Below are 25,052 nucleotides of genomic sequence, written 5' to 3' on the forward strand. Positions count from 1 at the left end.
CAACTGTCATTGGTGGTTGATGACTTGAATTTATTTTCTACGAATTTATCTAGGGACTTGCGAATAAAAATGTGTTAAAAGAATGTACACATTAGTACGTGTCATATAAATAACTACTTGTAAATTATGAATTAAATAATTGAACATTAGTCCTCATAGCTTATTAGTTATATTGTAAAGATGAAAGCCACCGGTACTAAGATCTCTTTAGTTATTTTAGCTAACGTTTTAGTAAGTTTGGCTTCTAATATTGATCTTCCGAAGAGAGAAGATAAGAAATCAAAGTCTGTTACTACTTTCGTGAGTGCGAAATGGGAGACAACTCCAATAGTTTTGGAATTGGCCGAGTATCTTTCTGGGGAGAGCACGGACTTGTTTTGGTCCTTTGTCGACGGAATAAATTCTTTGAAAACTAGTCTAGACAGTTTAGGTAAGTGTCATATAATTTAAAAAGATGTGTAAGATTGTAACTTACAAAAAAGTTATAATGGAATATAAAAAATAACATGTGATTTATTTCAGAGACTGATAAGGAAGTGTATGAAGCATGCATTGGCGTCGCAAGCACTTTACTGGCGCCAGCGCAGCTCCGTATGGCCAAGCTCGCGCTTTCCATGCACACCACCTCCCCAGCAGTGCGCATGTTTGACCAGGTTGCCACACAAAATGGAGCAAAAGAAGTTGAGTGTGATACATTTGTGGCCATTGCTTCAAGAAAAGTCTGTGATAATGATGTTCTTCGAGACATATTGAAATCGTATGACAAATATGATCCAGTAAGTATCTTAAAAACGAATTCTCTAATTTGCTTCTTAATAGGGAAATAATGATTTTATAGTAATAACACAAGGTTCCTTATCTAGAACAGCTTTGGATGTGGTAATAAGCTTGCCTATCAATATTAATGAGGCAGCAACAACCAATGATTAAACTTGTGATTAGAGTTAGGTAAAATTTATTTGAATGAAATATAACATAGCAAGACTCCTGTATCCCAAAAGGCAAGTGTACAGTAAATACACCCACTCCTCACCAACAATGTTATTAGAATGATAAATAACATATGTTATTCAGATTATAATAAATAATTTTGTTTATTCAAACTATACTCATTGAAATTTGAATACAATATTTTATTTTATTTGATTAAAGAAAAAAAAATCAAGAAATGTTAGTTACTTTGCTTTCAATTCGGGACTTTTCAGGCTTTGTTCCTCAAAAACAATATAGATGGTGTTGTACAGATTTTCCTTCGTTTAACCTTCTAATTTTGTGGATAACAGACATATGCAACTTTTATCTTTGTTTTAGGGTATTAATGATGACCCTTTTTAGTACACCCAGGTGTGCCTCTTGGCAGATCCAGTGTCCGTAGCGGCAAGGCTGGTATATAAATACTGTACTGTGTCTCTTAGGAGTAACAATCCCTGAACAGCATGGTGTAGTGCTGTAATGGTATTCTTTTGTAAATTGTTGATTTGATCATCATTAAACACTCTGAACTATGAGGCTGGCATAACAACCAAGAGTGGCTCAAGCCTCAAAAAAAATTAGATAAAAAAAATTACACACAGGCACATATTTCACCCATTATTATTCTTATCAAAATAAAGAGAAGCAATATAGGTAGCAACATAATTCTATACATAATCTGATCCCAATGTCAAACAACAATTATTTTTATAATTATGTACCAGAGCAATGAGAAAATAGGTAATTTTTATATTAAAACTGTACAACTATTTTTTTTTGTATTGTTTTTGGGGAAGGTAGCCTGGGAAGTCCCTCATTGGCAGGTATTTACAATAAGCTAAATGATTATTTCTTAAACCTATTAATAATTGTTTTCATAATTGTTAATGTTTTAATTTTTAACATTATGTTTACAGGAAGACCATAAACTGGATACATATCTACTGGACCACTCCTACCCCACCAGTGATAACAAGAGCCTTACAGCCATACTTTACGGTGAACTTGGCATGTTAGACTTCACCACTAAACACAAGATATTGTCAGGGTATGCTGACAAAGGTGTGATTAATTATGTTATAAGGTGGAATGTTAAGGTAAGATGTGATAACATTTTATTTTAAAGTATTAAAAAAAATATGGGTATTTACTTTACCAGATTATACCAATACCTTCAAAAAAGTGTAGGTATTGCTTTGTGTTCCTCTAAACACAAAATAAAAATTTTAACACATATACAAATCTGATTCCTCTCTTTGCTATGTTTAAGAGTTTCATATGCATGTATGTGTTAATAGGAATTATATTGTTACAATACATAACACCACAGTAAGAACAGTTTTCTATCACATCCTTAGATAAATTATAGATGGGAGTTTGCTTCGGACATATAATTAGGAATACAACTATGCAAATAATGGTAACTCCCCACTACCACCAGCAGCCATGCTGTATTTACCTCAACCTCAACCCAAATGGGTTTTACTGAAGTCCAAATGGCGAAGGCAGTGCGCGGACCTTTGTTTTTAATTAGTAAAGTTTTATACATTTATGTTGGAATTTTGAAATTGAATTCCATTCTTTCGTCTTTATCTACTTCATTTTTCATAGTGATTGATTATCAAAGTATTCTAATAATTTACAATAATACCTAAGTGCTAAATGTAAAAATAGTATGTAAATGTTATTAATTAGTATAGTGAATTCTTAAGTGAAGTGTAGTGTCTATTTATATTGTGGATATTGTGGAAAAATTTGAATCTGTGATATTGAATGATGTGTTGATCAGTGATTATTTTTCTTAATATTGATATGGCTCCTTTGGGAGCTAGATTTGTCTAGAATCTCTTAAACTTTTATTTCATTGTATTGTATTGTTTTTTTTATTATTAATTTTTATTATTTCTTAACTGTTTCTCTCTATCAACAAACTTTCACATTTATAATATTAAATTATACATATATTATAATACAACAAAATTACAATATTGTAATGTAACATAATCACCCAAGCTCTCAAATCTCGTGGTCATATCCACATTAACCACATTCAGGGTTATTGACCCCAAATGGCACTATGTGTGCTGATAATTATAAAAGGTTCTTGCGCGAGTAGTAGTACCTATCTATTATGTATAGAGTAGTAGGCAGCCCTCAGACGTCACATACACAGTTGCGCGTGTACGATAACGTCAATGTGCAATGTCTGTGTGTACAAATCACATCCCGTGCTTTGGGCTAGCTTTACTCTACATTTTTTCTCCCACTGTTTGAGGGAGGTGAGGTACATACATACACAACACACCTACTCACTGCGCCACCACAATAATAAAAAAAGTCACCATCTCTGTATATGCATACTAAAACAAAACCGTCACATAAATAACAAAACACGAAATGATCGTTCATGTGTTTCGACAGAGGGGAACGCATGCACTTGGCAACTCCCGTCTTGAATTTGAAAGAAAGAAAAAAAAATATTATTAAAAGACGCCACAGCCGAAAAGCCGAGGCCGAGGGCGTAATTTGTCTGATTACATCAGCCAAAAAAATTATGCTGAAGTTTATTACAAGCAAGTGAATTTCTAAGTGTCTTATTCACTATTTACAATGTTTTAGCCTCGTGGAAAGCCTAAGCTGCGCTTGTCAGGTTATGGAGTAGAGCTTCAGTTGAAGAGCACAGAGTACAAGAGCCAGGATGACTCCACGCCTAAAGAGGCTGACGGTGGTGACACACCGGCAGCGTCGGAGGAGGAAGACGAAAATGATCCCCAGAATCAAATTGATGGCTTCAACTTCGGACGACTTAAGTAAGTTGCGGTTTTGAATTGGTTTTTAAATCAAAAATAAATAAAACACTTACTTAATGTCCATATTTATGATTTATGATATAGAATACTTTGTAGTTTCCAAGAGTTTCAGTTAATTTCATTTCAGAGTGACTTGTGTTACGCCTGAAGTGTCCTTAAAGAAATATAATGATTAAATCATTTTATACAGAAATCTGTTTCCCGCCCTCCGCACTCCGTTGGAGCGCTTCCGTCGCCATCTATCTGAGTCTAGTGAAGAGCTGGAGCCGTTGAAGGTGTGGCAGATGCAAGCGCTGAGCATGCAGGCGGCGGCGGCCGTGGTGGACGCTCACGACGCAGGCGGGGACGAAGCGCTCAGAGTCCTTACTTCCATTGCTCAAAATTTCCCTATGCAGGTAAACGCTTCTTTGATTTACCTCTACTACTCCAGAAAACCTTACATTTCTAAGTGCTTGCGACAGTTTGCCTCCATTTAGTCCGGAAACGGTTATTATAAGTCGCAGAAGTATAATAAAGCTATCAGAAATACTATCTTCGGGCTTATATTGCTAAAATTACCCCCTTTCAATTCCCCACTGTATAGTAAACGAGATTTTTTTAATGTCAACTCTCAAAAGATGCGGGCTTTAAAAACCTATGATGCATTCGATAACGTGAGGAGTAGAAGGTACGGATAATCGTAACACAATAAAGTGGAATACATTTTATTACAGACAAAGTCCCTTATCCACGTAAATGTTCCGCGCGCTTTCCGGGATGAAGTGCTATACAACCAAGATGTATGGTCGACGTCGTTGGGCCTCCGTGCGGCTGAGCCTCTGTTGCTGGTGTCTGGCGCGCAGTTCGACGCTGAAGAGGTTGATGTTATGAGTCTGCTCGCCGCTCTGAGAGAAGACATTGGACCTATGAACACTTTACATGCCCTAGGTAAGCTGTTGTTCCAACTCTATTAGGTGTGGAGGTTGTGGTTGCCTGCAAGTGCATTAACACGAAAGTATAATGATTATTTTATTTGTTTCGATTGAACATTAGACAAAAGGTATAATTAATAGTGTTGCATGCTATGTTATTACCATTCCAGCCCTTTTGCAGAAGTTTGTTAAGACAACGTCATATCTATATAATATTTTCAGACAATATAAAAAGAAATTGATCATTTTTGTCTCTTCCTACATCATCAGGGTTTGTGAGATGCGGTATTACTCTTATATTCTAATTTCTTTTCCAAATAGGTCTATCAAAGAATCTGATCAACACACTTATGTCACTGGAACTCGGCGAATCTTTCACCTGGGAGGAGTATGGGCTGGATATTCGCGACAGTTCGATTACATGGCTCAATGACTTGGAGGCCGACGAGAGATACCGACGCTGGCCGTCGTCCTATATGGAACTGCTCAGACCCACCTACCCAGGCATGCTAAGGAATTTGAGAAGGAACATCTATAACTACGTAAGTTTAAATTCTTAAATCAATTATGTAGTTGATAAAGAAAACCCTTGAGTGTTTCGCAATGTTATGGTATTTTAATAGCCGTAAAGTACCTACCCGTACAACCGTAAAATAACGTTTTTCTTTTGATAACGGATTTATCTTCTGACTTCTTATACTTACTTGGAAACATACGATTTTACAATTGAGAGCCGCGAGCCTCACGGCAAATTAAGAAAGCTACACACACAGGGTTACTTTATGGAGATTGCTCCATTTATAACATTGGAAACATTGGTTTCCAAATGTTAGGAAGCAATGTCCAATTTCTACGTTAATTCCGGATGTTATTTATTTATATCTTATAAATATGCGCCGACTACATTTGTACCAACGAAGTTCAGAAAAATCGACCATATTGTTACTGCACTGTTGTTGTTTTAATCTTTACATGTATTGCTTATATATCGATTGCCAATATATTGACAACAAACCACAATCACGTGCTGACAGAATTTAGCATTGATATGCTACAGATTCGGAGTATACGGCAAAAAGTAAACATTTATATATTTTATGGCGGCCATTTTAAATTTATGAAAAATATTTAGCCTATAATTATCGGACGGTTAAGACAAATCTACAATTCGATCGAATCCACATAATTATACCCAGATACGCGACATACACACAATCTTCTCGGCAGTCGGGTAACATTTATTTACAAGTCATGATTGACGAATTATTGAAACTATTGAATTCAAAGATGTAATGTCGCTCTTTAAGTATCTGTTACTGGAATTCGTAACAGATGTTCAAAAATATCTAATAGGTTATGGGCCCAGTTATTTTAAAAAGGAAAAAAATATCAACTTTTCATAGTACCGATGTGAAATAAATGATACCGCGTTGTAATATATTAGTAGCGACATCTGTTGATCAAAAGAATATTTAAATGTTCTATGTTAGCAGTCAAAAACTAAATTAATAAAATCGTATTCGTTCTAATTGCTTATCTTATACGTACTTACATTACACCTGACGTGGCTATGTCAGGGGCCTCTGGCAGCTCAGTGGCATCTTTAAATAATTACGTAATTTCTTACATACATACATAAACTCACGCATATTTCCCACCGGGGTAAGCAGAGACTATAGAATTCCATTTGTTACGTAATTTCTTCCTTCTTTAAAAGCGCTTCAATCCTTTCAGGTAATCATAGTAGACCCGACATCGCCACTATCTGGGCCCCCGCTCAAGCTGGGAGAGACTCTACTGAAGCACGCGACACCTGTGCGTGTGGGGTTGATGCTCGCCCCGGGAAGCGAGGACAGAGTCTTGGAAGCTGCAGTGCGGTCTGCCTTCAACTACATCGCACAGGAGCGCAACTCTAACAAGGAGGCATTCTATTTCATTAGCCAGGTAAGAAAGGAATTAACATACATAAAGATTGATATTTTTTTATGTATGTATGTGTTTCCTGCTAGGCACGTGCCCTAAGTCTTTTTTTTTACGCCTGAAGACTGAGCCACGTGTGCGCCGCACGTGACCCCTGATTTCTATATAAGTTTTTAGTTTTCATTGTCACGCGGTTTTTCCACTGCCCTTGTTGTTTATTTGTTATCTGTATACTAAAGAATATGTGCTAGGTGAATAAGGGATGTTTCATCACGTTTACCGGATAAGTTCCTATTTTACTGATACTTACGTTCAGTTCTCAATTTTAAAAGCGTGTATTTTTTTTAGCTTCTCAATACCCCACAAGAAGGAAAGTTAGACTTAAACCAAGTGAAGAAACAGTTGAAGAAGTACGCGAGTTCAGGCGCCAACCTCGACGACATCATATCTGAGGACTCGGAGTACAACTTCGGCAGCCAACTGGCTGAGGAGTTTGTCTCTAAACTGGGCAGCAACAAGTATCCGCAGGTAAGGGTCATCCATCATCAGCTCATCATAGAAGGGGGTCAAAATGTAATGTACCATGGAACGATCACCTCGGATGTTGTATCCTATTTTATATAGTCTCTTAGTTTTATTATAGATTGACTTTTACCATTGGATTAATCAAATCAAATATACTTTATTGCACAGAACTACATTTAAACAATCAGACATAACACATGAATACAGTAGAATTTGGGCGGCCTTATTGCTCTAGAGCAATTTCTTCCAGGCAACCACCAAAAGGAAATAAACATTTACAAACTTGGATGCGGGATGGTGCAACAAAAAAATAAGTACCTAAAAGTAAAACTAAAGTTAACATAATAAATACTTAATACTATACGATTAATATAAGATTTCAATTTTATTCGTTCGGAGTTCTATATGATTCCCGATACTTCACTTTTATCGTTTAAGTATGTAATAGAATCATTGGCATCGCAATCGACCTGTTGCCGTCTTCTTCTTCTATCGTGTGGGTTGTGAGGTGGAGTACCAACCTCATCAACCCTGGTGTCAGGGTTACTATTGAGCCGCCAAAGCCGTCTTGAATAACTAATACATCGATTCTTAACACCATGCAGGTGCTCGTAAACGGCGTGCCGCTCACTGACGAGGGTTCTACCCCGGTGACGTCATCAGTGGAGTTGCTAGAAGAGTCCCTAGTTACGGCGTTGTCACGCCACACGGGTCGACTGCAACGCGCAGTGTTCCGCGGAGAGCTGTCCGATGCGGACGATGCAGTGGAATACCTCATGAAGCAGGCACATATCGTGCCCAGGTGAGTGGCGTATGGCTAGAAATTATACAAGTTACGTCATGAATTTCTAGAGTTACTAGAGGAATCTCTGGTAGATTGAACATCAGCGCTCAAAAAAGAGAAGCTCTGTGGCGCAGCGGTAAACGCGCTCGGTCTGCGATTGTTGAAGTTAAGCAACTTTCGCAAAGGCCGGTCATAGGATGGGTGACCACAAAAAAAAAGTTTTCATCTCGAGCTCCTCCTTCGGAAGGCACGTTAAGCCGTTGGTCCCGGCTGCATTAGCAGTCGTTAATAACCATCAATCCGCACTGGGCCCGCGTGATGGTTTAAGGCCCGATCTCCCTATCCATCCATAGGGAAGGCCGTGCCCCAGCAGTGGGGACGTTAATGGGCTGATGATGATGCTCAAAAAGGGACGCAAAGTTACTGCTAATATAGCGACGTTGACAGTACTTTACCTCAGTGCGAGATTAGGCGCCGAACTGGCAACACGGGGAAGTGCGCGGTAAAAACTTGCAAAAATAGAAGCTCAAAGCGAAAAAAGAAGGATAGAACATCATATTTCTAATAAGTAATGACACTGTGCATGTTATCCTAGTATAAACATTTTAATTTTCCGTTTAAAATACACTAAAACAAGTACTCCCGGTCAATCCGAGTCGCAGTGTAACCCGAAGAAGCATCACGCGCTTATATACGTAATAAGACGATGCGTACTTTCCTAATTTGACAAGATTTTATTGAATGTACCTGTATACAGCTGTGTACGAATGTATAGCTAAACAAGCGCCAACTTTTCGCCGCATTTCTGTATCAAGCGCTTTATCTACGGTAGTGGTAAATCAATGATCGATAGTGACAATGCTGTCGCGTCACACGGGGCTTCTGCAACTGGCAGTGTTCTGTGCTGAGCTGTCTGGTGTGGACAACGCAGTCGAATACTTAGTGAAGCAGGCACATGTCGTGCTTGAGTAGTATATACCTAGTAGTGTACTACTACGAACGAATAGGGTTATTAGAAGGTTCGACAGTGACAGAATTGTCGCGATATTCGGGTAATCTGCAGCTACTGACAAGCACTATATAGCGTGAGTACTTACAGAACATATAGTAGTATCTTGTGTTATTGTCGCAGGTATCCTAGTCAAATGCTGACCAGACTTAATACTTACTTTATTACCTATGATTTTGCATAGACTAATGTGTTGTTATCAGATTGAATCGCCGAGTTCTTGGTTCCGAGTCGTCACAGTTTTTGGATCTCTCTGGAGTAGCGTCCTCTAGCGAACTGTTTACTGAGGATAAAGTTCATCGGATGATGCATTTAACCGGTATGTAAAAATTTTAGTTTCCAGTTTTGTAGCTTTTTATAGAAATATTACAATTTATAGTAACATTTCAAAATGTACCAAAAATTTCATTCAATTCTTTAAAAGTAATCCACAAACAACGTCCACAGTAACTCGATCAAAGTTAGCTGATTTTAGGACCCAAGAGTATATTTTTTTGCTTACAGCTATTCGTATTTTTATAGATCTGGGTAATTTTATGTTATTATCGTTGTTATACAGGTCGCGATGCATTAGCGACTGCGTTGCCAATTCTGAAGTATTTCACAAAGGGAGGCAAACCAGACAAGATTACGCAGACAGTCTGGGTGGTTGGCGACCTCAACGACAAACTGGCAAGAGAACTCCTGCGGAACGCACTCACGTTTATGGTAATAGCAGATATTGTTTAATTTTTCTTTTGGTTTCCACAAATGCTAGATGACAGACCGACACTATTCACCCCCTAACATAGAATAAAGAATAACACTACGTGTAGAACGGAAACTTCACTCAACCTAGATTTACTTCAACTTATTTTATTTATTTTCCTTTACTTCCATAACATAGAAGTTTGGTTGATAATCTAGAATTCAATTAATTTATATGATTGATTTTTTGTGGCAGAGAGAATCCGGTGGTATACGCGTGGCGTTCATACCAAACGTGGACGGCTCCTCCAGCGACGACCAGTCGCTCAACAAGGTGGTGCTCGCGGCGCTGACGACGCTTGAACCCGCTAAGGCTACCAAATATGTCGCGCTGCTACTCGAGAACGAAGGCTGCCACGAGAGGAAGGATTGCGATATTTTGGTAAGTTTCTTTACAAATGAATATTGTACGGAATTATTATTATCTGAAGTAATGGATAAACCATAAAAAAACACAAATAGCGTATCTATAATACGTCTCACTGCTGGACACAGGCTTTCCCTTCATTAACTGGCGGGGGTATGGAGCATACTATACTACTATATGGAGGTGTTTTGTAGTATCCAGGATCAACGGCTAAACGTGCCTTACATTACAGTTTACACTATACATTGCCCTCAATATGTTTTATAACCCACAACGTAGGCGGTTATTTGAGTATATACAAGTGACTTGGTTGCGTTCCCTAGCCCGAGTTGGTCCCAGCGCTGCACAAGCACGAGTGGGCGCTGAAGGCGGCGCGCGTGGTGTGCGCGCGCAGCCTCAAGCTGCGCGCCGGCGCGCGCGCCGTGCTGCACAACGCGCGCCTCATCGGGCCCCTGCACGCGCACGAGCGGTTCACGCTCGATGACTTCTTGTTGTTGGAGAGGTATACTACAATAGGGTATTTGACTGGATCAAATTCTAATCAGGAAATACACTTCTCATCAAAAAAATCGAAACACCTTGCAAGTTTACGTTTTGTCAGGATTATCAGAAAAATGTGTACATTTAGGAATAAATGTTAAATGTCGTTTAATAGTGAGTAATATGAGCTTATCAAATCTTAATGTTAATGTTCTAAATTTAAATGAATTTTTCATAGGTTTCGTATTTTGTTAAATGAGTCATTTTTATTCCGTATGGAGTATAAAGGAAATGGATAAAACAACACACGTAAATGAAAAAAAAAGCTAAAAAACGTTTATTTAATAACTTGTATTCCCTCCCCGAGCTCTAATTACTGCTTCCATACGGTTCTTCATCGATCGGATGAGAGTCACGATCACATGCTGTGGTATATTGTCCCATTCCTCTTGGATTGCATCTTGCAGCTGGCTAAGTGTTTCTGGGGCAGGATCTCTTGCTCGAATTCGTCTCTTTAATTCATCCCACAGATGTTCAATGGGATTCATGTCCGGGCTTCTTGCTGGCCATTCCATAATAGAGATATCGACTTCGTTAAGATAATCTCGTACGACGCTCGCGGTGTGAGCCCTAGCATTGTCGTGCATGAATATGAAGCCGTTGCCAATAAAATGTGCATAGGGCATCACATGAGGCTCGAGACACTCTTCGACGTACCGATGACAGTTTAGTGCAGGCAGACGTGGCCCAGACACGAAAGCAAGCTCTGTCTTACCGTCGGCGCTGATTCCTCCCCAAACCGTCCACGAACCGCCACCATAGCTGACCTTTTCTTCAATGCAGCATTGTGCATAGCGTTCTCCGTCTCTTCTGTAGACCTTGTTCCTTCCGTCGTTACGATACAGCATAATTTTACACTCATCAGAAAAGAGAACTTTGCTCCACTGTAGGTATGACCAATTTAGGTGCTCACGTGCAAAGTTAAGGCGCGCTCTTCGATGGTCTGCAGTTAATTTCGGCCCATTTGCTGGCTTATGCGGTACCAGTCCACGATCCTTCAACCTTCTTCTAATTGTAGAGTCACTTACAGCCACCCTTCGTACAACACGAAGCCGCTGCTGCAGTTGAAAAGCGTTAAGGCGTCGATTTCTTAAAGAAGTTGTTACAATAAATCGATCATCTCGCTCAGAAGTGACCCGATTCCTGCCAGATCCTGAACGGCGCGTGAACAAACCAGTCTCCCGATAACGTTTATAGACTCTATGTACAGATGACAGGCTTAGATGCAGTCTTGCAGCCACAACACGCTGACTAAGGCCAGAATCCAGCAATGCCACAACTTGGGCGGCTTCTGTGGGCGAAGTATCCATACGTTTTAGAAAAAAAACCTTTTTTCAGACGTCCCAAAGTCACAGTATTGAAATAAAAAACAAAAAGTTTAAGGATAGGCGCCAATTTTTAGTTTTTAAACGCTAAATGTACTCCAACCCTAAACACACATTTGTCTCAAAACAGTGATTCATTTCGTTTATAAGATAAACAAATGAAATTCTAATTTTGAATTTAGAATTTTCGCTTATTACTGTAATGGCCAAACTGCCAGTTATACATTTATGTATTTTTTTTCATCGTATGAATTCTTTTTTGTGTTAAATTCGGACAGAAACAATGAAAACGGAAGTGTTTCGATTTTTTTGATGAGAAGTGTATATGCCAGTCTAAGATGATCCGAAATGAATTTCATTTCACTTTTCGACTTATTTTCGAATTTTATTTATGAATTAAGTAACAATGAGTACGACGTTTGACCGCTTTTATTGATGACGTTCCAGGACAGCATTTTTATATAAACTCCGAAGAAAACTTTCGTTTTGATATTTCGTAAAAAGTATCTGTAAGACTATATACTAAGCTAAACTTTAGCTAAGCTTTGTATTATATAAGCTGTTGGTGTACCTTTTTTATAAATAAATAAATATACTCCTGCCCGCAGTGGCTATTGAAGCGGGCGGAGCCTCGTGTCGTATAGTCCAAAATATGTATACAAAACATGGAAGCCTAAATTAGTATTATTTCCGTATCCCCCAGGTACAGCAATCAAGTGTATGCTGATAAAATATCTGAAGTCCTCGACAAGAAGAAGAAAGTATCTAAAAATGATGTCGATGACGATGATGGTAAGTAAACTGTTTGATATCCGTTATGGTGCATATTTTGTTTCGCCTTTTTATTTGGTCTGAACACAAATATTAATTTTCTGTTTATAACTAACTTATTTGTTTCCATATGTAGGCTTATACGGTTTACTCCATACATGCAATCACTAATTTAAGAGCCGCGCTCTTGTCGGTGTAGCATCCTACTTTCCCATGCTACTTTTTATTAGGAAACCCTAGGGCAGTGGGTTCCCTACTCCATACTCCATGGCGTTGCATGAAATAGGGATAACAATAAATAAATAAATATTCTACGGTCCCTACACAAACTACAAAAAAGAGCATTGGTACTAAATCTAAAATGTATGGAAAGGACCATGGTCCTTATAGATTCATCCATAAGTCCTAAAAAGGTGCGAGAACTGTTTGTATAAATAACGTTACAAACTTCATTCTAGACGACGACATAGTGAACCTGAACAACGAAGACCGTCTGAAGGTGATATCTGTGCTGGCGTCGCGGAGTCCCAAGGTTCGCACCCCGGTGCCGACCGGCCTGCGCACAGAACACTCCCTCGTCGAACTACAGCCGCTTATTAAGGATGAGGCTGCTGTTGAGGTGGGTATATCAACTTTTATCGCTAATCTCATAGTAATTTTATGTTACCCCAACCACTCAACAAGCTTGTCATCAGTCTCAGCATTCTTTGTGAGATTTTTGTTATTGGTCGTAAGCCATTAATGTGGTATAAACGTTGAGGTCCAAAAACATTTTTTTTCGTGTTGGACCTCAACATTTGGGCTACCTAAATATAAGCATACGCTTGATCTTCATACGGAACTAAGAAGTATCGTTAGCATTAATGACTGGCGCGTATGCCCCTCACACGCTGATCTATTGTTTCTGGCATAAATGTCAAGGGTATATTGTCCGCAGATCGTCGCCGTGCTGGACCCGGCATCGAACGCCGCGCAGAGGTTGGCGCCGCTGCTGCTCGTCCTGCGTCGCGTCGTCAACTGCCGCATCAAACTATTCCTCAACCCCCAGGACAAGAATTCCGATATGCCGCTGAAAAGGTAACCTTTTATAAACTCTCTCTCTCTCTCTCCTTGGCATTTATTATTCCCATCTGATGGTGGGGTCTGCCTTCTTCGTACTTCTCTTCCACTTCGCTCTATCGGACGTGTCGTTCTCGGAGACATTGCACATACACAGGTCCTTTTTGACCACATCCGCCCATCTTGTTTTTGGTTTTAACCTTTTATAAACGCCAACCTATTTTTACCCCCATTCCCTTTCCGGTACTCTGATCTTATACGCCGTCTCCGATTCCAATTTAGTATTAAAGTTGCTCTCAAAATAAATCCACAATACTACTTAATGATTTTAATGATTTTTAATTTTGTACGTAAAACTAAAACTAAGCATGTCTGCTGTTTAGTTTTATGGTATCTTGGTTTCAAGATGTTTGCTGGCAGAATACTCAATGGTTTAATAAGTAACAATAAGACCATATAGAAAAAAATACAATTACCTACATCGTTTATTCCAGTTTCTACCGCTACGTGCTAGAACCGGAGCTTCAGTTTACAGCAGAGGGCGCCCTAACCGGCGGTCCCCTCGCGCGGTTCTCTCGCCTGCCTCACGCGCCGCTGCTTTCCATGGAGCTCCGTACACCGCCCAACTGGCTCGTCGAGTGTGTCAAGTCCGTCTACGATCTCGATAACATTCGCCTCGCCGATGTTGAAACTGTCGTTCACAGGTAAGGTATAAAACGCCTATGCCGTGACTTTGCAGATGGTGGCTTTATCTTATTGGTCTAGATGATGAGATCATCATCCCCGCAGCATTATCCCGTTTTACATAGGGTCCGCTTACCTAACCTGAAGATGTCACAGGTCCGGTCCAGGTTTTTTACAGAAGCGACTTCCCGACCTTCCAACCCGCGAAGGGAAAATCAGCCCAATACAGGTTAGGTTACATACCTCTGAAAATGCATTTCTCGGGAATGTGGTTTCACGATGTTTTCCTTCACCGCTGAGCACGTGATAATTATTTATAATCCAAACATGAATTCGAAAACAAATTCGACAATCATTGGTTTTGGCCTGTGCTGAATTCGAACCTGCGACCTCAAAGCGAGAGGCAAGCTTTCTACCAACTGGGCTACCACGGCAATATCTTATTGGCCTATCTCATGTATTTATAATCTATTCTTGGCAAAAGTCTACTGAACGTAAGTTATATAAGTATAGCTATAAAATAAAGTTAAAAAGAAATGTCCTAAACATTCTCTTAATTGTCTATCTATTAAGTGATATATATCATAGTTTTCTATTACATTGACAGTGAATTCGAGCTAGAGTACCTGCTGCTGGAAGGCCACGCATGGGACACCACTCTCGGCACTCCGCCTCGTGGTCTCCAACTGGTCCTGGGCACGCGGGACAACCCGGAGATCATGGACACTATAGTGATGGCTAACCTCGGCTACTTCCAGCTGAAAGCCAACCCTGGTGCCTGGATACTAAGGCTGCGACCCGGACGTTCCGAAGAAATCTATGAAATTGTTGGGTAAGCCTGCTTGTTTTTTTTAGTAAATATTTGGCAATAGATCGCCTGTCATAGACGGCTTGTTTTTCACTACCATGTGATCCCCATCAGCCTATCGCCCATGTATAATAATATTCTATCATCTTAGAGAGGAAACAATCCCGCTGTCAGTTTTAACGACATCCCCAGGAAGCTAAGCAGCTGATCGGGAATTTCTAAATTATGTTATGTCTACAGACACGAGAACACAGACACGCCGGCCGGCAGCGAAGACATCCAGGTGTTGATGAGCTCATTCCGCAGTCACGTGATCAAGCTGCGCGTCAGCAAGAAGCCCGACAAACAACACCTCGACTTGCTAGTAGAAAATGACGACAAGAACTCCGGCGGCATTTGGAATTCTATTGCAAGGTAAGAGAGAGTGTTCTTGTTATTTTTTATGGTTTTGTTCATTAGATGTTTTAGAAAGAGAGAATAGGCTAGATGACAGGGGCAAAGATAAATTATAGCTAAGATAATTAAAATAAATCTCATTTTTCTTTTAAACTGATTTACGAACTATCATTAAGAATTACATAATAAAGATTACGACGTTCGGCCACGCTTATTGGTGGCTGGAATTCGAGAATTGTATGGTAATAATGTGATATAATATTACTAAAATACGCAGCCAACGCCAAATTGTATATTTTGACTAGCCAGATATCTTTTAGCAACAAAATACTGAACAATTAGGTATTTTTCAAGGACGTCGTTTCATCTACGCACCTAGATTTAGTCTAGCATACAAGCCGACTGCAACTAGTTTTTATAGAACTACCTGTTCTGGGGACATAAAGGTTCGCAGAATACAGGAACGCCTGTGTATGTCTACTCCCTCCTGTGTTGCTCTTTGTCTTGCCTATTATAGCACAGTACTTTATTTAAACTGCGCCTTAGCTGGGGCGGAACTGTTTAGACAAATCTGCGACGAACGTTGTTACTACAACTCATAGATGATGAATGAAATGGTAGCTAAATGCCAACATTCTGTGCGGTCTAAACTATGTATCCAATTATCAGTTTCGTCTTTTTTAATTCCTGTTCATTCCTCCATACAGTTCGTTCGGCGCTGGTGAGGAACAAGAGGCACAAGACGAGACCATCAACGTGTTTTCAGTAGCGTCAGGGCATTTGTACGAACGGTTCCTTCGTATTATGATGTTGTCCGTGCTTAAAAACACCAAGTCGCCTGTAAAGTTCTGGTTTTTGAAGAATTATCTCAGCCCTTCACTCAAGGTAAGTGCTGGCAAATATTCGGCTTTAAATCCCGCCGTGGTTTTTTGTTTAGCGCAAATCATAGCTGAATATGTTACAAAGTACGAAGTAATAATGTTAGATAAAGTGTTGTAGACATTTCTCTTGGTGCAATAGTCTTCACCTGTAGTGAAATTGAAATACCTATCGTAAAACCATTGTGTGTTTGTTTCTTTCTTTCTTACTATCCTCGTAAAGCCGAGGTTTCCAGACACAATAGTAAAACAATGGAGTTTGGATTTTAAAAAGACTGTCGGCGTTACGACTCTATAGTCTCATCGATTGAAACTAGACATACAATAATGGTTTAGTTAGGTTAATGATTTGATTCGTACAGGACATTCTGCCGTACATGGCGCAAGAGTACGGTTTCGAGTACGAGCTGGTGCAGTACCAGTGGCCGCGCTGGCTGCAGCGGCAGCGCGACCGCCAGCGCACCATCTGGGGGTACAAGATCCTCTTCCTCGACGTGCTGTTCCCGTTGCACGTCAAGAAGATCATCTTCGTTGACGCTGATCAGGTGAGGTTGCTTTGTTCGCTGGAGTGCATCACGACGCGAATATCAATGATTTTTTAGTGCGCGTTCCGATGAGCAGCCCTCTTGTGGAAGGAATTCTGGCCGGAGGAAAAAATATGACTTGGCAATGCCCAAATGGAATAGTATTTTACGAGTATCGAGATGATTGGAATATAATGCGTCTAATTTTCTTGTTTTGAGTATGAAGGGTAAAAACCAAGTTTAGCTTTAATCGTGTATATAACCATGAAATATTTTAAAGCTAGGTATATGTTGTATGTTTATGTTTATTAATACTAAAAAAATATTATCGTTTCATACAGATTGTACGAGCAGATTTGAAGGAGTTGGTTGAATTAGACCTAGGAGGTGCTCCGTACGGGTATACACCGTTTTGTGACAGCAGAAAGGAGATGGAAGGTTTCAGGTACTTAAATGATCTTTTTGTCTCACAGGATAGTCTATATAAATTGTAATACACAGTTCTAGATTGTGATAAAGCTATGAAATATTGCAAGATTCGGTTCTGCACATAACTGTAAATAATTTTTCAGTTTGATTACACTATAGAAGAACATTTGAGATATTAACATAATTCGTTCGCTTGTCTTTGTTGTGTATGGGTTTCAATGCAGATTGGAGAAGTACCTATCTAGGTAGATTTGTTTATTTTTGTAGCTTACGATTCCTACCCTAGCATGTTTATTCGCCAGATTCTGGAAGCAAGGCTACTGGCGCAACCACTTACAAGGGCGCAGCTACCACATCAGCGCGTTGTACGTAGTGGATCTGAAGCGGTTCCGCCGCATTGCCGCCGGCGACCGTCTCCGTGGACAGTACCAGGCCCTAAGCCAGGATCCTAACAGCTTGTCTAATTTAGGTACGTATATTATATTTTTACAAGCGTATGGAACATATTCAATTTATAACCTACACTGCAGTAAATCGCAATATGCGGAATGGGCGGGGTTAACCGCTTGCGTACTGTAACCGCTTTCATGCCCTGCTATAAAGCCAGTCTCATTCAATATAGGGGCGGCCTCCGTGGTCCAGTGGTTGAGCGTTGTGCTCACTATCCGGAGGTCCCGGATTCCAATCCCGGTGGGGACAGATCACAAAAAACACTTTGTGATCCCTAGTTTGGTTAGGACATTACAGTAAAAAGTAAGATGATCCATGCTTCGGAAGGCACGTTAAGCCATTGGTCCCGGTTGTTACTGATGTAAGTACGTAGTCGTTAGGCATTTACTAGGCAAGCGTGTACGACATTAGCCGACATCTTCACACACCATTAGGTGAGATTTGGGATTTTGGTCAAACCTAAAGCTATGGGAGGCCCGTGGGCTGTGCCCAGCAGTAGGACGTTTAGGCTGTTTATGTAGTAAAATAGCTAACTTGCGTAACATCTTAATGGGAAGGCTCATTTTATGTATTGTTATGTTCACTTCCTATAGATCAGGACCTCCCGAATAACATGATTCACCAAGTGGCGATCAAGTCGTTGCCGCAGGAGTGGTTGTGGTGTGAGACTTGGTGTGACGACGGTACCAAGAAACATGCGAAGACTATCGACTTGGTAAGTTATATTAAAATTTATTAATTTCATTGTAATAAAGTTTTTAGAAATAGTTTCTTCTGCCTCTTTACATGAAAATGTTTGGTGTATATTACATTTTTTCGTTCTCTTTAAAAATATGTTGTAATTTTTTTTAATGTCTTCTGAATACATAACTTTAAGACTAATGTATGTAAACTGCTGCAGTGCAACAACCCAATGACGAAAGAAGCTAAGCTGTCGGCGGCTATGCGCATAGTGCCGGAGTGGCGCGAGTACGATGAAGAGATCAAGGGGCTGCAGGCGCGCGTGCGCCGCGGCCTCTACCAGTCTGCTGACCATGAACAGGTAAAATAATCAACTTTAATACTATGCGGTAGGTTCTTCCTTCCCCCCTTATAATGGATTGAAGATCTGGATGCCATTGAAACGGATTGGCAAAACATCTGCCTGGATAGGCAACTGTGGAACAACAGAGGGAAACCTTTGCTCAGCAGGACACAATAGGCTACATATATTTTTTGATAATCGTTTGCATTTAGAAGCTGTTTATTGAAGAATGTTGAAGCCCAAACATTAACTGTCATGTAAAATAAAAGATTATATCTTACTTATTTTCCATATATTTTGTTAATTCATCATAAATTTATGCAGGAAATCGAGAGTCCCCATCACGAAGAGGCTACCTCAGATGAAAATGAAAGTAAGTTTTATTCAAATTCATTATTTTTTTATAATATCTGTATACGTATTGCGCTAATCTTCTATTGGTCGAGTTTGTGTATATATTTAACCGTATGAAGAGATTAGTGTGCTAACAATGATTCCAGTCGGTTCTCGTCCAAAATATAATGACCGCATGTCATACGATGTACGCATATTATCGTCATAATCCTTCAGTCAACGTATACAAACATTCAGTCAGGGTTCAATGTCCGAATCGTTATACCTTCCGGATTCATTCATAATTCGTCTCCTTATTTCAGGTAAAAACCACGAGAAGCATACAGAATTATGATGAACTAAAGTGATGATATTAGTAGTTTAGTTTCTATTCCAATTTTGTTGAATGATTATGATGTAAGAGCGAGTGTCACATGTGAAGAGAGTAAGCTGTTTGTATTCACGATCACAAGTAAAACTAGCTTTTAATTTTTTATTACACCCAGTGTTAATTAGCGGCGTGACAAATTCGTTTACCTGAGGAAGTGTGTTGTTGTAGAGATTTCAATAATTTAACATTTTTACGTAATCGTTCATTCCTTTTCTTGACTTATTTTAGTTGCGGTCGTCTTTAGTTTCTATTTTAGATATACTTACGTTGTATATCTTAAAAACCATACGAAATTATCCGTTTGATTGATCCATAATGACAAAATCTACTGCATTACGTCCACTAGTGGTAAGCGAGTTTGTCAGGAGCCTCCATGAACGTATATTAAAATCATGTACCAGTCTTGTTTACGCTCACTCATAGAGTTTCCTGTTTCTTGTCGAGTATATTTAAGAGAAAATTATGTGATTTTTGGCTGATTATATTAAGTAAAGATAATAGCACGGGTAGGACTTATTTTTATAATATTGCGTGGATGTTCTAAACGTTGCACTTGTTTTGTACTGCCTATGTCACTGAGGTAACTTTACACACTATTTGTTTATAAATATGTTACTTGTAACCTCTGTATTATAAATGTAAGGTCGACTAAGATCTCATCCTCCGATGTTAGTGAACTGTAAAACCGGTAAACAATGATGGAATTTGTGACTCCTCTGATATTAAAATCGATCATTGACTACTGGTAAAGTTACTTCTTACATGAAATACAACGTTTAATGACATTATGCCTACAGTAACTTTGTTTATATACTTAACAGCGATTTCCTGTAAATAAATTGACTACTTCAGATTAACATTTGGTTTTATTCCATGCTTTTTTAAATGTCTACGAAGGAAACACAGCAAACTCTAAGTACGAAATTTATTTACAATGAATTTGAAAGGGAACTACGATAACACACTATTTTTAAAGCTCGACCATAAAAATGTTTAAAAGTCATTGCAATATATTCAATACAACTTGTATAATAAATTAATTCACTTTTCAATCATACAATAATGCAAATGGCAAGTAATATATTGCCTCGAATATTAACACCTGAAGTTAATCTTCAAAAACTGAAACCCGTTTAGGAATACCTTTACAAACCGCTAAAGTCTAATATATAAATTGGAGAAATTCGGAATATTTACATCAAACTTCTAAAACTAACGTGAACACTACATGCTACGTAATATAATTATTTGTTGCGAAGCTTATGTATAGCGCCCTGTATATAAAACTACAACACATTATTGTCAAGAGTACTTCTACATAACTAATCTGAACTTTAAGGAAAGTTCAAATATACAGTATTTGACTTGCAATTAAATTTTCAAGAAGCAACACACGATTTCATGAATGTTCTTTGACATCAATAAATAATTATTTTATTTTTCAATATTCAAAAGTGTAACGACATTATTTCTAAATACTGCTTGCTATATATTTTGGTGGTATCGTCAAGCCTTACTTCTACCATCTTATGAGCTAAAGAAGAATATTTTACATCTCTTATTGCTTACCTAAAATGACTAGTTTCGGTGTTCATATATGCTGATTTAAATTATTATACATGCATCTTTGGTATGATTATGTACTATGGAGACATGTTTTTTTCAATACAGAATATAATAACGAAAAGAACAGGGTTACATTACAACTTATAAAAATATTTACAACGAACTTCTAAGACGTAAATAAATATCAGTGAAATACTTCGGAAGGAATTTTACAAAAATACTACAGAATATTGAATACAAAGAACGACAATGGGCATATTGTTATGTTCCATTACAACTTAACACAGAGTGTTAGTAGAAAAATAAACATTAGCTTAAAAACTACTGATAGGAGGCAACAGAGAGAAAGAATATAAGTGTACCTACATTTGAGGGGAAAATAAATCAGTCATAGTTGGGAAGAGCTACTAATGTTCTCGAGTTTTGGCGAGCGATGGGAAAGCTAAGAATTATGCGGCTATAAATACAATACGACTTAACACAACAAGTCGATATTTACCATAAGGTTCTGCAACTGTTATGAACTTGGACGTCAAAGTAGACAACGACGACACAGGAAATGATGGAAAATGAATGAAAGTCTTGAAAGAAAAGGTTCTTCAACCTGATAACCCGAACCCTTTATGAAGATTAGAAAAACTGGTAATTATACCGGCAGAGTGAGAGTCATTTGCAGCTATATACCTATACTATAAGGTATATAAAACTACGCTTAGAAAGAACAAACTTTCTAGTCGTGAAAAAATAAAGTTGGGTTTGTGTCGATCAGACATTTTTGGCGGAAGAGAGAAGAAGAGAAAGTGAAAACTACGTTTCCTATCTAAAAGTTTAGTGAATTTTTAGCCAGAGCAGAGGCGGCGTACTAGTAACCGCCTGCGCCCGCAGCATATCGGACTACAGTTTTCAAACTGATGGTCCGACGATAATTATCAAAGACGCTTATTGTAAATAAGAAATACTGCTAAAATTCAAGAAAACTTAAGAAACCGAAACCGATCACACGTTTTTTTGTAAATAAGGGAAGCTGGGAAGACACGTGAAAAGTCTACATTCTAAATAGCAGTAGTGTTCTTCAGAGGTGAGCCGGCATAGCGGGCAGTCGATGTGGGAGTACTAGAAGCGGCAGTGGCAGCGCTCGAGGCGGCAGGAGCGCACGATTCACAAGGTGCTTAAAATCCACGCTTAAAAAGTAGAACAAACTTTTTACTGTAAAAATATGGAAGGAATTGCAGTTTTCTGGGGGAACAGAGGACAAGTCTATGTTCTCTTTGAATGCGTTCAGTTACAGTAGTGTTCTTCGGAGGTGAGCCGGCACAGCTGGCAGTCGACGCGGCAGCACCAGTGGTAGCGGCAGTGGCAGCGCTCCAGGCGACTGGAGCGCACGAGGCGGCGCCCGCGCCCGCAGCACAGCCGCCCGCACCCGCCCACGCTGCTGCCCAGGCTGGCGTTGCATCTCCTGCTCGAAGCATATTAAAGAGGTGAGTTGAGAACTTTTAATATAATTTATCTCCCTCTCGTTCTCGGTCTCCCTTAATCTTTGGTGGACAAAGCAGTCACTTGTATTTCCTCCATGTCGACCACAGTTATTTTTTTTTGCATCGCCTTTAGTGACCAACTTTTTGACATCGCCACCACATTCTTTGTTAACTTGTCAGCCGGACAATTTTACAATATAATGGCCGAGCCTGTTACACTATTTAAGATATAAATTAAAAATCACATTGCAATCGTACCTGCCGTGCGTCCCAAGCGAGCCAGCAGCGGAGTCGGGCTCGCAATAGTCGGGACTGGGCGTGACGTATCTCAGTCTGGGCTTGTTCCGCCGCGCTTGCCGGCGCGGTCGCAGCGGCCCGGCGCGCTCCGTCTCCACGGCGAGCGCCGCCGCCACGCGCGGCAGCGGTGGCAACGCGCGCCAGCACGTCCGCACCGAACACGAGCCAGACACGCCATGACACGTACACTTCGTTCGCATCCCGGATGATATCAGCTGGAAATGGGTGAGTCATAAATATTTTCCAATATGTAACTCTAGAATCTTTTTTATTTATTTTTTTGGGAGACTAACAGCTCTTAAATTAAAAACTATACTTAAAAAAACTAAGACACCACCACTCCACTCCGTTTCCACTTATATCATGCGTTGTCTCCATTGAGTGATAATTATTTCACAAATATAAACGATATGTTAAAAATCTATGTATAGCAAAATCTTAAAGATTGATTTTATCTCGATTAAACAATGAATAAAACGCGTTTTAAAACGAACCTTCCGACCGAAGCGCACATTAATGAGATTAGCGGAGGCAATGAGTGGCCGCAGACGTTCGAGCCGCGTGCGCAGGTCCACTTGAGGATCGAACCGCGGGTCGTCCGCCGCCATACGGTACTCGATGTTACGGTAGCGAGATCCTCTGTCTTCGTACTCGTATCTGGAATATATTTATTGAATAACGTGCTGGATAAAAGCTACCTTTTTTTCTCATCAGGTGTCGCTACTGTTGAGTGTCCTAAAAATTTTGAAAGTTCCCCATACTATTTGATTAAACAAACATATTGTTTTGGTTACACTTTTACACTATAACCTTTTGCGTAGCGTTTAACTGTAAAATCATAATGTTAGGTATATTTATTCCCTAAAAATCAGAAAGAAACAAAACTTAGAAAAAACTGTTTTCAATCAAAACTGCCTTTTTCCAACTGATGGCTGCTTTTCTTTTTCGTAACTCATCCCTCAGACGGGATACACTTCACGGTGCTCCACATTTTATAGCAATTTATCATGAATTTTAGCTAGATGGTATGGAGAACTGGCAATATTTAGGGACATTCAACAGTGCTGCCTACATTTGAGCTTCTAGTTTTATCCTCATTACATTACGTATGTTATTGATCTTATTTCAGATGTAGGTACCTAATATACACATGTAGAGGACTACACTTTTGGTACCTTTAGAATTATTGATAAAAATAATTGTTTCGTCAGATGAGTGTGAAACGCGTTATTGTTAAAATGAATAACTTATTATTTTGCGTGTTTATCGAAAGATAGAATATTTATTTTCCATCTGTGTATACGTTTCCATTATTAAATTGAATGCAAATATTTCAACTGACGTACGTACTCCAACAATATACCTTGATCTGAACCTTTTTCTGGTGGGTCTGCCGCGGCGCGGAGATCGCGGCAACCTCTTCCTTCCCCTGCGGCCCTTGCGTCCCTTCTTCGGTGCTGCACTGGTGTTGGCCGGAGCCGGCTGGTCGTCCACCAGGATAACTACTGGTGGAGAAGTCGTCGGTTCGAGTGTGGTGGTCGTTGTCGGTAGTTCTGTAGTCGTTGTTTCCAAGTCGATAAAGTTTTCAATCTTGCCATCTCGCATGTCTATCTCGTGTGTATCCAGAAATTGTTTGGCGAATCTAAAACGTTTGAATCTAATTTTGAATAGGTGCTATGCGCGTGCTACGCTAAAATTTAAGTTAGATTTAGATAATTGTAATTAGCGTTAATCTTACAAAAACCATCTTAAGAATTCTTCTAAGTTCGCATAGTTACATTCATCATATTATTAAAATTAAATACAGTTGATTTGCACTGCGATTTTGGGGATACAACTTCTCAAATTTCGTTAGAGACTTAGCGGCATTGATGAATCAGCTCAGATCATGGTGATAGTTTTCTCTCCCTCTTTAACTCATCTCAGGCCTTTACATCTTTATCAGATGATTCAAACAGCGTTTCTGTGGCAGCTTTTAAAATGGCTGTAAAGTCCAATGCGAGAGCGACAGTAGCGGCCTCTTTAACTACCCCTCAGATAATAATGCCTTGCCACCA

The 25,052-nt window shown here is 39.4% G+C and overlaps 2 protein-coding genes across 3 annotated transcripts in view; one reads left to right on the forward strand and one right to left on the reverse strand.

The window, feature by feature from the left end:
* LOC126381952 (UDP-glucose:glycoprotein glucosyltransferase) lies at positions 1–20,514 on the forward strand. The gene is made up of 28 exons (XM_050031569.1): positions 1–430; positions 523–776; positions 1,890–2,069; positions 3,592–3,782; positions 3,973–4,177; positions 4,496–4,709; positions 5,015–5,235; positions 6,428–6,637; positions 6,962–7,141; positions 7,744–7,940; positions 9,135–9,250; positions 9,491–9,639; positions 9,875–10,060; positions 10,369–10,547; positions 12,614–12,702; positions 13,140–13,300; positions 13,619–13,758; positions 14,235–14,444; positions 15,032–15,256; positions 15,473–15,646; positions 16,336–16,513; positions 16,869–17,051; positions 17,372–17,475; positions 17,762–17,928; positions 18,503–18,624; positions 18,811–18,951; positions 19,258–19,306; positions 19,590–20,514. Exons 1-28 carry the CDS (start codon positions 181–183, stop codon positions 19,619–19,621), a joined length of 4,707 nt encoding a protein of 1,568 aa, XP_049887526.1. The 5' UTR covers positions 1–180; the 3' UTR covers positions 19,622–20,514.
* LOC126381954 (protein Wnt-11-like) overlaps positions 19,771–25,052 on the reverse strand; it is a 27,704-nt gene continuing 22,422 nt past the window's right edge. The window contains exons 4-7 of one of the 2 annotated variants that reach the window (XM_050031575.1): positions 24,371–24,637; positions 23,490–23,652; positions 22,957–23,210; positions 19,771–22,679 (exon numbers count right to left, since the gene is read on the reverse strand). In XM_050031575.1, coding sequence (XP_049887532.1) covers positions 22,502–22,679; positions 22,957–23,210; positions 23,490–23,652; positions 24,371–24,637 — 862 coding nt within the window. In that variant the 3' untranslated portion in view covers positions 19,771–22,501. Of the gene's footprint in view, positions 22,680–22,956; positions 23,211–23,489; positions 23,653–24,358; positions 24,638–25,052 lie in introns of both variants that reach the window. The other variant, XM_050031573.1, reaches the window with a different exon arrangement.

This window comes from Pectinophora gossypiella, chromosome 3, assembly GCF_024362695.1.
Source record: "Pectinophora gossypiella chromosome 3, ilPecGoss1.1, whole genome shotgun sequence".
Classification (NCBI taxonomy): Eukaryota; Metazoa; Arthropoda; class Insecta; order Lepidoptera; family Gelechiidae; genus Pectinophora; species Pectinophora gossypiella.